Genomic DNA, 16,231 nt, shown 5'->3' on the forward strand with positions numbered 1-16,231 from the left:
CTTTGTCCAATTTTTTATTGGGCAGTTTTCCTTTCCTGCGAAAATTTGCCTGTGTTTGTCCGCTACTTGCAAAAACAGTTTGCAAAACTTTGTTGACCAGTCGCTCTGGCTGGACTCTAGACTCTGATCACGTGCGCTGGTCACACCACTCGATGACCTCAATCGTGCGTCTATACTCTAATCACACACTCCTCTAGACCAATAAAAACGCGAGTTTTACACAGTTCATTGTATAAACTCTAATAGCAAATTTTATAAACTGGGAGAGTGGTTCTACCATCTATATGAATTTCATTTGAATTGGTTCACATGTACTCGAGAACCAGACTCGTTTTTTTTTTACTATTTGAGAGTGAATTTTTCGGTCAAAACATAGACCTCAGGCCGACGTGATCAAGTGCGGTTTCCATGGCAACGACGCACCTGCCGATCCAAATATGGCTGTTTTTGTTCATCCCTCCAGGTAACCTACCTCCACACACTGAAAAATAAAGGGGGGTTAAAAATTTTCATTTCCAACTTTGCCTCACTTTCCTGGAGAATTGCTCTTAAACAACAAGCTACCGGCAAAAATAGACACCTACATAAATTAACCAATAGCACGCTACTCTTGGTAATGAGTGTAAATAGTAGTGTTACATGTTGAATATTCTGAGATATTTTAGTTGTTAAAAAAGCAAAGAATATATCGCTACGAGGCAATGGCTGCCACCCAGCCATACATTCTTTGTAAAATCTTGATACTTTTAACGCTTGTTCCTAAAAACTAATAACATGCCAACTTCCGGGAAATACTAATTTTGCCAAGCTCTTCTGATTTAAATAGACTATTTATCTGTGGCTAATCTTGACGTTTGTGCTAATGTTTGGTAATGAGACTTAATATGTGAACAAAAATCCCCTATACTAGGACAAAGCATAAAAATATTATCATCGGCCAGTGAGACATAATATCACTGACTGGTTTCAGATACGGTGTAACATTATCAAAACCCTCCGTAATAAATCCAATTCCTTCTATCAAATAGAGCAGGTAATTCCTTAATTTTCTCAGGGCTAATCGATAATCGAAAAAGTCGCCTCTTGCGAGGAGACGCGCAGGATGCATCTGCTTTCGTGTATTCTCGCGGCATCGGGAGTTTTTGGCGTGCGCTCGCGTGTTTTGGTCGCTCTCCTATCCCTGGTCTGAGAAAAAAAACATACAGAATACGAAGAGTATCGTTATGAGTGGGCCTTAATTCAAGCTTTAATTACTTTTTAATCTTCAGTTCAAAAGCGTACAATTAATCCTACGCTTGTAGAACGATTCACATTGCAATGGCTAAATTACGCTGAAAAACTGACACGCTATAACGGAAGTTCAGGACAAAACGTTCACAATGTTATATTTTTAAAAATAGTTGAAAATAAATCAATTTACTGCACCTGAAGATAAAAAAACAAACACAAGGCACGTTTATTTTTCATATTCTACTGTGCTTAGCACGTTTTACTGCTGTTGTCAGTTACTCTATTTTGAACTTGGCTCATCAGCTCGATATAAATAATTTTGCATTTTTACATCTATAAAAAAAAAACATTTTCCTCGGTTCAGCAATGACTTAAAACATCTTCTCACTATCTTGTAACAGGGCAAACGTTTTCCTTTCTTACCTCTTAAAGTGTCATTGTCAAAACCAAGTTTTTCTTCTTCAGAATCAGGTGGTGTGATGTCACTCTCATTTTTGGCTTCCTCTGCACTCCCTGCCATGGATAACGGGATATTGATAGACTTCTTCAAATCCAGTAAAGCTTTGTTTTGGTTGTTGATCTGTTTTTAACGCTAATTAAGATAAATCGCTCAACAAACCAAACAAAACAAGGCGATCGAGCTATAATTGTAATACGAAAAGATCTTGAGTTCATTTTTGAGGTTCAATCATCGTTGACTGATTTGCGTAAAGTATCTTCTAAAAGATGCCTAGAATATCTACAGTTGCACTTGCGGTAGTATTTACTACGAGGAATTTTAAAAGGATACTGCCAATCCCATGTCACACCATTTGATGGCTTCTTCACGTCGACCCAGCTTTTCACAAGCACTTGCCCCTACAAAATATTAAAGTTTTTACAAAAATTAAACTTCCAAGCGTTAACTGTACATGTTATATTTGGTTTGTCCCGCAATCTAATTGGTCACGTAATCAAAGTAGGTTTTGTATTGATCGGCGCATTACTGGGAGGCTCATAGCCTGGGATCGAGAGCAGACGCCATTTCCGACTTTTGTTTCACCCATTGCGAGAAGAGGTCGTTTCGTGCAGAAAGAAACGTTAAAGTACGTCTTAAGTCGCAACTGTTTTGAGGGGATCGTTGCACTGGGAGGCTTTCTTTACAGCTACCAACAAATTTTATCTGTCATTTGGAGAATTAAGGAATGGGAGTCACTTCTTTTGGAACATTGCGCCAGTCAGCTGTGCTTTTATTAGAAAGCTTTGCGTTGGTCTGGCTTTTTATCTGAAGATTTTAAGAGTACTATCACTAACTGGACCTATCCGTGACTTAGAGGCTTTCCTGATCAACGACTGCATTCCATCGTCTGGTGGATTAAGTGAGTGTTGAAGTTGGGTTTTCTTTTCGTTGCCCCTTTTCCTTGACACTGGCTCTTCTCCTGTTCTCGACGGATAGGGCTCAATGCCTGATCTGCTGTCTCTTAGTGTTATGATCTGTAGACAGGGCTTCAAACTTGCACTGACAAAAGTTGCAGAGTGCATGAAAGGGATTTCTTTAGTGAGTCTTTGGAGCGTTTTCTCGTTGCTCCCCTGTCCGCTTACGAGAAGAGAGTTGAAGAAATTCCCCATCCTCACAACATGAAGAATCCAACTGAACTCAGTGTACCTGATGAAACAGTTGTCCGCGATGCAAGTGATCTCTGTAGACTGGAGTACTTTGATAAACTCACTTGTTAAACAGCACTGACTGGAAGCCGAACCTGTGGAAACTAATTCCTTTGAGCTGTAAAGATCTATGCGCAAAGCACTCGCGCAAAGGAGTGGTCAACTGCATTTATCTGACCAGATAATACTTCTCACCTCTTTCGATGGCTTTAATGTAAGTTGGTTGCAAGTCAATGGCAGCTTTTGCATCATCTATTGTCTCTTGGTATTTTCCTTAAAACAAGAAATAGAAGTTTCATTAGCGATTTTAGGTTAAACAACGTCAGCGACCATTTCTTTCTTTCTTTGGTGCCCTGGGGTAACTGTAGCTTCAAAACCAACAACACAAGTAAAGACTAACTCAAAGCGTTCCACCAAGCTGGAACAAGGAACGAGTACTGTGATGATGGGAAAAATTAAAAATGAACAAGCTGGCGGTTTTGTTTTTGTATTCAAGTGGGATATTTAACAGGAGAAATTGCGACGAAAACCACTTACCTTGATAGAAATTTGCTGTTGCTCTGTTGCTGTATAGTTTGGCATTCAATTCGTCATCTTTGCATTTCACGTTTATTCCTTCAGTGTAAAAGTTCGCGGCATTGTAATAGTCTCGTTTACGGTAGCTCTCATTACCATCTTCCTGGTAAACCTCCGCTATCGCTAATTAAAACAAAACGATCCAGTTGATGATAACTTGGATTGTAAAGGAGAACCTTTGTAAATCTCCACTATCGCCGATTAAAACAAAACGATCCAATTGATGAAGACAACTTGGTTTGTAAAGGAGAAACTTTGCTAACGTCATGGTTTACATTTTGCCTCAGTAGCATATATATCTGGTTATCAAACAACAAGGTACTGGCACAAATAGACACCTACATAAATTAACAAATAACACGGCACTCTTGGTAATCAGTTAAATATTAGTGTTACATGTTGAATATTCTGAGAGATTTTAGTTTTTTAAAAAGGAAAGAATGTATCTTTACGAGGCAAGGGCTGCCACCCAGCCATACATTCTTCGTAAAATTTTGATACTTTTTACGCTTGTTCCCCAAAACAAATAACATGCCAACTTCCGGAAACCCAATTCCTTCTATTAACTAGAGCAGGTAATTCCTCAACTATCTCATGGAAAATCGAACATCGGAAAAGTCGCTTCTTACGAAGAGACGCGCAGGGCGCACCTGCTTCCGTGTATTCTTGCGGCATCGAAAATTGTTTTCGCGTGCGCTCGCGTGCTTTGGTCGCTCTCCTATTCCTCCTCTGAGAAATAAAACATACAGAACACGGAGAGTTTCGTCATTAATGGGCCTTAATTCAAGATTAAACTATTTTCTAGTCTTCAGATCTAAAGCGTCGCTTGTCAAACGATTGAAATTAAATAGCGCTGACACACTAACACGCTATAACGGAAGTTGAGGCCAAAACGTTCACAATGTTACATAACTAAAAATAGTTGAAAATAAATGAATTATACTGCACCTGAAGATAAAAAAAACCAACATAAGGTTTGTTTATTTTTCATATTCTACTGTGCTGAACACGTTTTACTGTTGTTGTCAGTTACTCTATTTTGAACTTGGCTCATCAGCTCGATATAAATAATTTTGCATTTTTAGATCTATAAAAAAAAAACCATTTTCCTCGGTTCAGCAATGACTTAAAAAATCTTTTCACTTTCTAGTAACATGGCAAAGGTTTTGTTTTTCTCACCTCTTAAAGTGTCATTGTCAAAGCCAAGTTTTCCTTCTTCAGAATCAGGTGGTGTGACGTCACTCTCATTTTTGGCTTGCTCTGCATTCCCCGCCATGAATGACGGGAAAATGGCAAACGTAACTCAGTCTAAGTTCTCCTTTAGATAAAAAACAACTGTAAGTCATTCTGTGTTCATTCCTTCTAATATCACAAAGGATTCTTACTTACAAAGAACTTTCATCACAGCTGATGTTTCTTGGTGTAACTCACTCTCATGATCAGAATTCAAAATTTGTCTTCCTTACTCAGTCGTCCTTGTTCTTTTAATCCTTAAATCATTTGGCAAGGAGATTACACTCTCTCTGCAAATGCTTACTGTCAGTCTGTGGGATCCAAAGACTGTTTACCAAAATAAATATAGACTGAAAATTAATACAAATCTTGTTTAACTGTGTGCCAATTTATAGTACCAACAATTCTAACAATAGTACAAGGAAAATATACATATAATAAGCATGGGTAATATATATTCAGACAACTAGATTGATAATGACAAGCGGGGTCACTATGGCTCTTTGTCCTGCTATAACAAAGCCAAAGAAATTTATGACCATCTGTAAAAGTTTACAATTTGTGATCCCTAGACCCAAGCACGCATATAAGGGGACTCCTTATGGCCTGTTTACATGAAGGGAAGATGACTGTACCAGGCAGATAATCCAACTTAGTGCCACATCTCTGCCACATGTTTTCTACATCTGTTATACCAGGAGGATCAAAGTTCAATCCTATGCTAAGCCATGTAGGACGCCTCTAGCAGGTTACAAAGATCACCCTAGGTCACCTTAGTAAGACTAAAAGATGGTCAACTATTGCACCACTTCAAGCTAGGATAAATCACCTAGCCCGGGGCATTTTTTTTGTTTTTCTTTTTTTGCTGGCTTCCAAAGTCGAAATCTGAAGTTAACACCGCAACAGACTGGTCACTCCTCATCCTCTCCTCCATAACATAATTTTATAGTTTGTAAGGAGTTGTTCAGCAAACAGAATATGGGACGCCACAACATAAGTTTAAGTATTGCATGTCCCTGAGAGGCTCGTTACATTAATTCAAACCAGTTTGACTTTATTTTACCACGGGTTGGTGAGGCTACATTGGGGGCTCTCGCCTAAAATTTGGGGAAAAAAGCTTTTCTTTCCCGTCAGTTTTTACGAAGGGCGGCCATTTTGAAACTGTTCGGAACTCGACGCGTGTCGGAAATTCCCGAGGATTTCCGAAACTTACAACTTGGTCCCATTCCTTATGACAGCCGATCGAGCCTAAATTATTCAAAATGACTGCCGCTAGCGGAACAGACACGAACTGTACTTTGATATTTTAATCTTAGATAGGCCAGAATATAACTAAAATCACTGTATAGTTTTTTCGGTGAAATATCCTTTTATTATAAGAAAAATGCACATAACGAAAATCGGTTAAAATCGTTATTTAAGGCGCTAAATTATTACACGGGTAAAAAGAGCCTCGCGTGCAAAAACAAATCATTCTACCGCCTTTAAAAAAACTCAAATCTTTTCTTACAATCTCTAAATATCTGTTGGAATGATTTTGGGAAATATTGCGTCGTTCTGTGTATGCGCCTGTCCGTAAAAATCAAACATATCGCGGCAAGGGTGGAAAATTCGATTTCTTTCATATTACTAATATTAGATAGGCTAGGACATAATAAAATAAAAGTATAGTATTTGTCGAGCCACTGAAGTATGCGTCTACTGAAACCCTTATGACTTGTATGTAAAACCTGACACTAATATGCTTAGTGTTTTGTTCAGGAGCTATTTTTCTCAGGGACTGTTCTTCAATTTAACAAGTTGTTGGAGTTAAAAAGTACGTTAAGGGGGCAATTTACCTAAATTTGAATGAAATTTAAAGAAGTTTTAAGAAGGGATAGAAGAAAGAAAATGATTTTTGGAACACCAACAGACAGTTGATACCCACGCAAGAGCACCCCGGGTTGTTAGTGGACTAACTTGGTATCCGTCTATTAATTATTAAATACAAACTCTAATTTTAAAACTTCACTAAATCTTCAATATTTCTTATTTCTCTTAATTTAACCAATCCTTCTAAAAAAAACTACTCCTCCCAAATATATCCAAAAATCACCCAAAAATTCACAAAATACCCCACAACACAGATTCACGGGATATGATAATGATAGGGTTTTTGGATTGCTTGACACGTGAATGAGAAATTGCCATTAAAGCCATGTCAAGTGGCAGAAAAATGGCGTTTAGGTGAATTGCCCCCTTAAGACTTAATAGACAAGAGAACCCATACCAGACATTCCTGCTGAGGGTTGGCTGGCAAATTGACAATTTTCAATCATTAATGTCTTCCCTAAATTACTTTCACTTTCTGATTTGCAAGAGCACTGCACTTCGTGGGGTATAAATGTAGCTAAAGATTTACTGAAAATAACGAACCTATATTAAATAGTAACTGTAGAAAATTCAATTCCATAGCTAACACGGAAAGATGTGTAGAGTAATGCGGCAAGGGGTGCACAACACACCTTGGAGTCAAAAATTCATCTTACTTACAAATACCTATACACTGATGATGTATGATGAAGACATGCTTCGACAAAACTTAAAACTCTTTTCACTGGAAAGTGAAGCTTCGATAAGATATAAACCAGGTCATGAATGGTTGATTGTGCACACGAATGAACTCAGTTGTTGCCGCAAAATTCCCGCCTAGAGCTGATATTAAGCCCTTAGTGGTATAACATATTGAGAAGAGGTTTACTGGATGCATGTTTAAAAGAGATGGTAGATTAGTAAAGGAGAGGATCGGACTTTATTTCGACTAAATTGTTTCTCAAGACTAAATGCTTTGCGAAGCACAAACGTCAAACCAACAAAGCGTGACCTACAAGAAGCAGGAAGTAAAACTCCTTAGGCATGCGCTATTTTTGTTAACACTGTATGTAGAACCTGACAAGCGCTCAACAACCTTAACCGGTTTCTCACGCACGCTTCAGTTCAGTTCCTGAGAATGTTATTGAAGCTAGCAAGTTACCGGAGTTAGTACTGTCATTTTGAACCTCAGTAAGACTTGTATTCATGCCGAGGGCTAGTTGCCAAGTTTAGAATTTTTGAATAAGTTTAAATGTTAATTAGTTTCAGTTTCTAGTGCGCAAGAATTAAGAACAAATGAATGCACTTCTTGACGTATTTTAACCTCTGCCTTAATTGAAAATAACTACCCTGCAACCCACAAAATTTTACAAATAGAAATTAAGCTTAATACAGGGGCCATAATCAGGGATTAATAATCATGATTATGGCTCCTGGATTAATATTAAGCAATTCCTAGTTTATACAATTATCAACATTAATTTGCTGTTGAAGAAACACCTAACTGCATCGCTGGAATGGGTTTTACTTCATGCTTAGTAAGCATCTCTTAGCTAAGATTTTGTTTCAGTCAATAAATAACAATTCACTTAATGATTCTGTTGTGAAAACACACCTTTTAGCTCTGGCGTAGGCCTCTTATTAGAAGTAAAGATCTTACAAACAAAAACCAGACAAACAAAGTTATCATTAGCCTAATTCGGTCACATTAACATGTTGCTAAAGCAACATAGGAGCACTCGGATTTTTTTTTTCCGAGTATGCCTGTGTCACTTTCTGGAATAATACATCATTCTCATGTTGTTGTTTAGTTTGGCAGCCATTAAGTGCAACTATTAACTATTATTGACTTGACTTAACACAGTTCTTTGTTGTCAGTCTACGAGTCGTAAGATGACGATGTAATGTAATTCCATTGAGCACTTAAACCTTAAAACAGTTATAGGAACGACCTTGGACTCCGCTGCATCGTTGGTTCAATTGTACGCGAGAATACGGAAGCACGTATAACTATTACGATTCTTAAACGATGAACATCAAGTAATAGGAGCCATGATCCATTAAACGTCTTTTTCAACATAATTAGTAGTGATTGGAAGCGATTTTTCCATCGTTTAGGTTGCTTAAGGTACGCCAATTGAGTATTCATGATCATCATTTTCGTATCCAAATAAGACTTGCGAGGAAATAATAAACCATATAATGTATTTATTTTGGTTGTTAATTTGGTTGTATTGTTTCTATTCCCATTAGGGGTTTCATGCGCCTTTATAAACCACTCCTTGCGCATATCACACCACTTGACGCCGACCAGTTTTTCTCGAGGCTAATTTTTTCCGTATACAGTTGTTACTAGTTATCATTTAGAGTAAAGTTCTAGCCTTGTCTAGACATTTTTTCTATATCCTACTTCGAAAATGTTTCGCTGAGTTGTACTTTTTGTTATTGTACTGTTCAGCATTTATATTTTGTTTTGTAATTGTATATTTTATTTGGACTGTGTTTTGTCTTTGCTTGTATCTTGGCACTGTACTATTGTAATAAACGATAATTACTGGCGGCTCCCTCCACTACTGTTGTGTTCATTACTCATTCCACTTACATTAGAAATGATTTCTATTCGGCTGAGCGTAGCGATAGAGAATAGAACATATCAATGCCTACCAACAAAACACAATCGATGTACCACTACACCCTTCTTAATTACATAACTCGACTACGCTAATAGCGTTAATTTACCACTTATTATTCACCACTCATTAGAAACCCTTTTAGGAAAGAAGCAGCAAAGTAATTTGCAATATACCAAGGATACTAGCCTCTGAAATACTGAAGCGAAATGTTGTTTCTAAGTACATGAACAATTGCTGAATTGTTATATCTTCCACCAATCATAGCGCCCGAAGTTGCATATAATTAAGAGCTTTTATTCGGTGCCAAATGAAGTTTAAATTGCTTATAATCTCCATCATGAATATCATTTAGAGTTCGTAGCCTAGATCAAAACAAACGGTTGGGTTCAATCAGATATAAACCGCAGGTCATGAATGGCTGATTCTTTATACTGATACTGCCGCTAAAAAAATTCCTAGAGTTGATATTAAGCCATAAGTGCTATCACATATAAACTAGACGTTCACTGGATGAATTGTTCACTGAGATTGTAGATAAATGATTGGTTTTATCAGAGTGAACTGTTTCTCAAGACTTTATTGCTTCAAGCAGCCAAACCGTGAAACCATCAAAGCATGACACAAGATAAGATAGCATGTCGAGCCATTGAAGTATGCGTCTTTTAAAATATGTATGACTTGTATGTAAAACCTGACACTATATGCTTCTATTTTGTTCAGGAGCTAACTTCTTTAGAGACTCTTCTTCAAGCTGCCAAGTTGTTGGAGATATTAGTTCAATTTTAAAAAGTCCGCAAGACTTAATAAGCAAGAGAACCCATACCAGACATTCCTGCTGAGGGTTGATGGCTGGCAAATTGACAATTTTTAATCATTAATGTCTTCCCTAAATTACTTTCAGTTTCTGATATGCAAGAACACTGCACTTCTTGGGGTATAAATGTAGCTAAAGATTTACTGAAAATAACGAGCCTAGTAAATAGTAATTGTAGAAAATTCAATTCCATAGCTAGCACGGATAGATGTGTAGAGTAATGTGGCAGTAGGTGCACAACACACTGTGGAGTCAAACATTCATCTTATTTACAAATACCTACACACTGATGACGTATGATAGAGACATGTTTGGACAAAACAAAAATTGTGAGTAGAGTCACTGGAATATGAAGCTTCAATCGAATATAAACCAGGTCATGAATGGCTGATTGTACAAATGACTGATCTAAGCTGTTGCCACAAAATTCCCGCCCAGAGCTGCACTATATAAAGCCATAAGTGGTATAACACATTAACGAGAGGTTTACCAGATGCATGGTTTAAAGAGATGGTAGATCAGTGAAGAAGATGACCAGACTTTCTAAATGTTTTCTCAAGACTAAATGCTTTACGAAGCAAAAACGTTAAACCAACAAAGCGTGACATACAAGAAGCAGCAAGTAAAATCCCTTAGGTATGCGTCATTTTTGTTTAACACTGTATGTAGAACCTGACACGAGCTTAGTATTTCCCACTCAGGCTAGTTTCCCAAGACTGTTATTGAAGATTGTAAGTTGTCGAACTAATTACTGCATTTCGAGGGCTAGTTGCCGAGGGCTAGTTGCCAAGTTTAGCATTTTTGAATAACTTTAAACATTGTTTCAGTTCTAGTGTGCAAGAATTAAGAACAATGCAATTCTTGACGTATTTTAACCTCCGCCTTAATTGAAAATAACTACCCTGCAACCCACAAAATTTTACGAATAGAAATTTAGCTTAATACAGGGGCCATAATCAGGGATTAATAATCATGATTATGGCTCCTGGATTAATATTAAGCAATTCCTAGTTTATACAATTATCAACATTAATTTGCTGTTGAAGAAACACCTGACTGCATCGCTGGAATGGGTTTTACTTCATGCTTAGTAAGCATCTCCTAGCTAAGATTTTGTTTCAGTCAATAAATAACAATTCACTAAATGATTCTATTGTGAAAACACACCTTTTAGCTCTGGCGTAAGCTTCTTATTAGAAGTAAAGATCCTACAAACAAAAACGAGATAAACAAAGGTACTATTAGCCTAATTTGGTCACATTAATATGCGACATGTTGTTGCGTAGTTTGGCAGCCATTCAGAGCAACTATTAACCATTGTTGACTTGACACAGTTGAATTTTGTCCTACGAGACGAAAGATGACCATGTAAGGTAAATTCATTAGGAATGAAACCTTAAAACAATTAAAAGAACAAGCTTGGACTTCCACAGCACTGTTGACCCAAATGTGCGCGAGAATAAGGAAACAAATGTAATTATTACGATTTTTAAACGATGTGCATCAAGTAGCTACCAGCCACGATCAACTAAACGTCTTTTCTCATTTAATTAGAAACGATTAAGCGATTTTTCCATCGTTGAGTTTGCTTTGGGTACGCCAATTGAGTGTTCATGGTCAGTTATTTTCGTATTCAAATCAGACTTGTGACGAAATCAGTGCGCCACTACACTCACCCTTCTTAAAAACCGGCGTAACTTAACTACGCTAACAGCATTAACTTTCCACTTAGCATGCCTTACCTCTGATCTCGTTCAAAACTCTTTTAGGAAAGAAACAGTAGTAAAAATTGCGAGATACCAAGGACACTAGTTTCTGGGAAGCGGACGCAAAATGTCACGGTTTTTGAGTTCATGAACAATTGTGGAATTGTCACAGCGCATCCACCAATCAGGTCTATCGCCCGAAGTTGCATGTAATTAAATAACTGAATTATTCTGCGAACGCGCGTTGGATATGAGCTGATAGACAGCCAATGAGGCGCGTAGCGCCGACAAGCTTGAGTGGAATACTTCTTTTATTTCAAAAAAATCAAGAAATATTGCTAGATCTTGCTGATTTCGCTTTGCACGAACCACCACAAAATAATATAATGGTCGCTGTTTCTCAGGCATGGCATAATGGCTCGTATACCATGGCCACTAAGCCAATCAAATTCCTTAAATTGCATTATGCAATGATCCAGTTTTTGATTAAGAAGTTTTATTCGATGACAAATGAAATTTAAATTGCTTATATTCTCTACCATAAATAATAGTAAGAGTTCGTAACCTGTATCAAAACCAACGACAGCGTAAATTTGAAAACATGCAAGTTACTTTCTTTCATTTTCACAATTGTCGTGAGTGTTAAAGATGTCGGCCTTCGTGGTGTTTTTTAAGAACCTTAAAAGCATGCATTGCGAGAGACGGAACTCTGAGTACAATAAATAAACCAGGCCGTTCACAGTCAGTACACAAAGTCGTATACGGAAAATATAAGGACGTGCTCGTAGTCATTGTCAGGCAAACCATCAAATACGGAGCCCATCAAATTTTCCCGGAGAAAAATTACATTTTTTCATGCGAAGTTCCTGTTAGTTTCAACTAGAGACTACAAACAAAATTCACAATCTTTAATTAGTCACGATTATTCAAGACCGAAAATTAGCAATCGGCTCTGCTCTAAATCACTTGAAAGGAAAAGTTACTTGTGTGAAAATTTAAAGGGAAGAAAATAACATGTTCGCCAATCTTACGCAAGGAAATCTTTGGACATCTTATAATAGCTTTTAAAACTTCTAAAACCTTGTACCCGACTGGATAATAAGTCCTAACAAAAGCTCATACAGTCATTCCCCCGTTAATCTAACTTCCCCGTAATTGTTCATAAATGTGACCATCGTTTTTTGGCGAGACGTTGGTCCTACTGAAGAGCGATAGAAGCGGTTCTTATCTTACCCTTATCCTTGACGGTTGGTGTTGTTGAAGTCCTCTTGGGCGGCAGGGGCCTCACTGTTGGCGACAGAGACAGCTTCGGGAACAAGCCTCTCCAGACACTTCCTGTCCGCGATATTCGTTCTTTTGTTCTCTCGACCAATTAATGTTAGGCGTTCTAAACTGTGCTGGTCGCTCCGAATAGAATGATGGGCAAAAAATAGAGACGCGTGTAGAAGAGTAACCCTGAGATCGTCATAAACCTCATTAGGAGTACCTGATGGAGCCCCGCTAGACTAAAAACTCGCTCTACGGGCTGGAAAAGAGCTGGCTGGGAACTGAATTCATCAGACGGTTAACTGGCTGGAACGTTTCTAAATCTCTAGCCCGCTGAGAAATTTTATTAAAATACTGGTCCAAGCTGGGTAAAAAAATGTCTAGTTTGTTTTTTGTACCAGCCAGGCTCGTAAAAAATCGCATTTTACTTTTTTCGCTCTAACAGCGTCTTTCCTCATTAGGATTGGGATAAATGCTGACGGAAAATTTCTAGCCTGGTGCCGGTGAATATCTGAGAATGATTTATTATTCAGTGAATGACATTGTTATTTACTGAATAATACATCACATTTATTCCACTGCTCACATGCCACTCATTGACATTCCAATCCTAGCAGTATGCAGGATGTTTGTCTTATGAACCTAGTGTAATGGCCTTGGCTCCCACGAGTCTCTTGTAGCTCAGTGGTAGAGCATCCGAACTAGTAATCGGAAGGTCTTGAGTTCGACTCCTGATAGGAGCACTCGGATCTCCGGCTTTTTGCGCAAAAAGGATTATTTACTTTTATATTAAAAAAAAAACATGCCATACACGTAATAGACTCCAAGGTATGTCTCAAGTATTTTAATATGTCGCACAATTTCCCCCTTTTTGTTAAAATAATAATAATAATAATAATAATAATACTAATAATAATAATTATTATTATTATAATAACAATAATAATAATAATAATAATAATAATAATAATAATAATAATAATAATAATAATAATAATAATAATTTCAGTGTACAATATATACCATATTTACTCGAAAACGCGCCGTCCCCGAATAAGCGCCACAATAATCCAGTTGAATTGAACCAATATTTGTATGTAATTTACAGCATTTGGTGCCAAACTTCACGTATCTTGAATTCTCACGAAGAGAATTATCTCTTGATTCTCACCGTATTTCCTCGATTAATAATAATAAATTAGATTGATATAGCGCTACTAGTATAAAAATATTCCAAAGCGCTTCACATACTTCTTGTTACAGAAGTAAAAATATGTATAATAAAGTTGACCCATCAAACAAAGACTGACCCAATAAAATTGACCCATCAAATCCCACAATGAATGTGTACATTCTCCTTATTACTCTCCATGTGGTAGTCATTGGGAGAATTTGTTGTTAAATCAAGACAGTTATCTGTGGTGATAAGTGAGACTGGGGATTGACGGGCGCGCGAGGATCACACGCAAGAATCCACGCTTCTGGTGATTCTCGCGAGTTGTTTTAGCCTGCGTGCAAACCTCTCGTATTTCTTTTGTTGCACTCGGCAAAGGAAATAAAGTCGAACTTCTTTATTACGGACACCAAGGATACAGGAATAAGTGTCCGCATTATAGAGGTGTCCGTTTTAGACAAGTAGGCTTTATATGGATTTCGGTCTCTCAGGGACCAAATGAACTGTCCGTAATAGAGAGGTGTCCGTATTAAAGAGGTCTCTGTAAGGAGAGGTTCCACAAGATGTCTGTAAGCAGGCTATAGTTGTGAATGGTGGCAGATCACAATCATCTACCAAGCTACAATCAAGGACAAAAGGATTGGGACAAATTCGCATGTACGATGTTTCCCTCCGCACGCGACAGAAACACGGTACGCGCAAACGATAAGTGTCCATTCCCCGACCCTCACCCCCTTACAATGTCGAGCCCGTGTAACAAAAATGACTTGTGAATTTCAACATTCCCTCGGGGGAGGGGTGTAGTTAGTGAGATGGGCTTTAAGCGGAAAACATAGCTTCATTGGTCAGTCAGACTAAATTAGCAGTTAATAGGAGGACTTTGTAACATCTGTCCCAACACCTTTTGTCCTGATTGTAGTCTTGGTTTGAATTCTGCTTGGTGTGAATGGTGCTAGGGTTTTTCAACAAATTAACGCTCGGTAATAAATATGTGTTCAAGCTCCTCCAGAGATTTGCCTTTGGTTTCTGGTACATAAACAAAGAAAAACACCCAACCGCAAAATGCGATTCCTCCGTAAAGCCAGAACGCTCCATAACGGGTGATCCACTCGGTCAACGAAAGGAACGTCATGGAAATTATCAGATTAAAAGTCCAGTTTGTAGCAGTGGCAAACGCATTTCCTGTACTAGGAGCCCACAGGGGGTATATCTCTGAATTGATGGTCCAAGGCATTGGGCCCATACCGGGAGCGAACGCTGCAATGTAAAGTATTAGAGCCACAATAGCTAGCCAGGCATGTTTATAAGGGCAGGCAGCATACGACCAAGTGGTATGATCCTCTGACACACTGCACCTACCATACACCGGATGGTAACTCGACCCATTGAATGGAACACATGATCCATTGATGGGATTGCTCGTTGCGTCCTTCACAGAATAAAATCCACACTTTGCTTTGAGGCAGTCTAAACAGTGCCCACTACTTGGACAATTGTCACTGACATTCAAAGGTGTTACTTCCTGTAAGGATATCGAGGCATCGTGTTGCTTTGCCATGAAGAAGGCTCCTCCTAGAAGGAACAGGCTAAATGTAACCCCAGCAAGGCTCCCAAGTAGAAGCTTTCGCCGGCCCATTTTCTCTACAAGACAGACACCTACGATGGTGAATGCAAAGTTACCAAATGCCACTACCGCGGCCAACCAAATGGCGAGCTGGTCGCCTTGGATACCAGACATTTTAATGATCGTTGCACTGTAGTACCTAGGAATAAGGAACATTACGAAAATAATGTACATGAAAACTTTGAGCAAAATGGATGAAGAAACTATTTCATTTTGAAAGGAAATAGTTACTAAGCAGCCATCATTATGGCAATGCCACTTCCACAGTATTTTTCGACGTACAGCTTTCGCTTGGTTAACACAGCATCCTAGCTAACCTCAGGTAAGACATCAAGAAATGTAATGAAAGGTAGACAAAACAAAGTGCATCATCTTTCTATGATTAGGTCTCTAGCTGTCTCTCTATTCTCAGGACTAATAATTTATTTCACTTAGATAAGCCACTGCAACCATTGTACAAGTGGCACTGGTATGACTATG

The 16,231-nt window shown here is 38.2% G+C and overlaps 3 protein-coding genes across 9 annotated transcripts in view; all 3 read right to left on the reverse strand.

Moving 5' to 3' along the window:
* The window catches only part of LOC146475179 (uncharacterized), a 453,604-nt gene that overhangs the window by 252,802 nt on the left and 184,571 nt on the right, over positions 1 to 16,231 (reverse strand). For 4 of the 6 annotated variants that reach the window (XR_014865986.1, XR_014865985.1, XR_014865987.1 and 1 more), the window contains exons 5-7: positions 3,070 to 3,147; positions 2,021 to 2,088; positions 1,654 to 1,810 (exon numbers count right to left, since the gene is read on the reverse strand). Coding sequence is in view for 1 of the 6 variants with exons in the window: in XM_085116101.1 (XP_084972227.1) it covers positions 1,654 to 1,810; positions 2,021 to 2,088; positions 3,070 to 3,147 (303 nt within the window). In the remaining 5 variants the exon portion in view is untranslated. Of the gene's footprint in view, positions 1 to 1,653; positions 1,811 to 2,020; positions 2,089 to 3,069; positions 3,148 to 3,411; positions 3,574 to 4,629; positions 4,769 to 4,916; positions 4,949 to 8,149; positions 8,193 to 16,231 lie in introns of those variants that run through there. The other 2 variants (XR_014865983.1, XR_014865984.1) reach the window with 2 other exon arrangements.
* LOC146475188 (tetratricopeptide repeat protein 28-like) overlaps positions 1 to 16,231 on the reverse strand; it is a 142,882-nt gene that overhangs the window by 79,081 nt on the left and 47,570 nt on the right. The gene's annotated exons all lie outside the window — the stretch shown is intronic.
* LOC146475191 (proton myo-inositol cotransporter-like) overlaps positions 1 to 16,231 on the reverse strand; it is a 55,102-nt gene that overhangs the window by 31,809 nt on the left and 7,062 nt on the right. For both annotated transcript variants that reach the window (XM_085116200.1, XM_085116199.1), the window contains exon 3: positions 14,033 to 15,890. In XM_085116200.1, the coding sequence (XP_084972326.1) occupies positions 15,098 to 15,890 (793 nt within the window). In that variant the 3' untranslated portion in view covers positions 14,033 to 15,097. Of the gene's footprint in view, positions 15,891 to 16,231 lie in introns of those variants that run through there.

This window comes from Pavona decussata, unplaced genomic scaffold (genome assembly GCF_977016875.1).
Source record: "Pavona decussata unplaced genomic scaffold, jaPavDecu1.1 SCAFFOLD_85, whole genome shotgun sequence".
In the NCBI taxonomy this organism is placed as follows: Eukaryota; Metazoa; Cnidaria; class Anthozoa; order Scleractinia; family Agariciidae; genus Pavona; species Pavona decussata.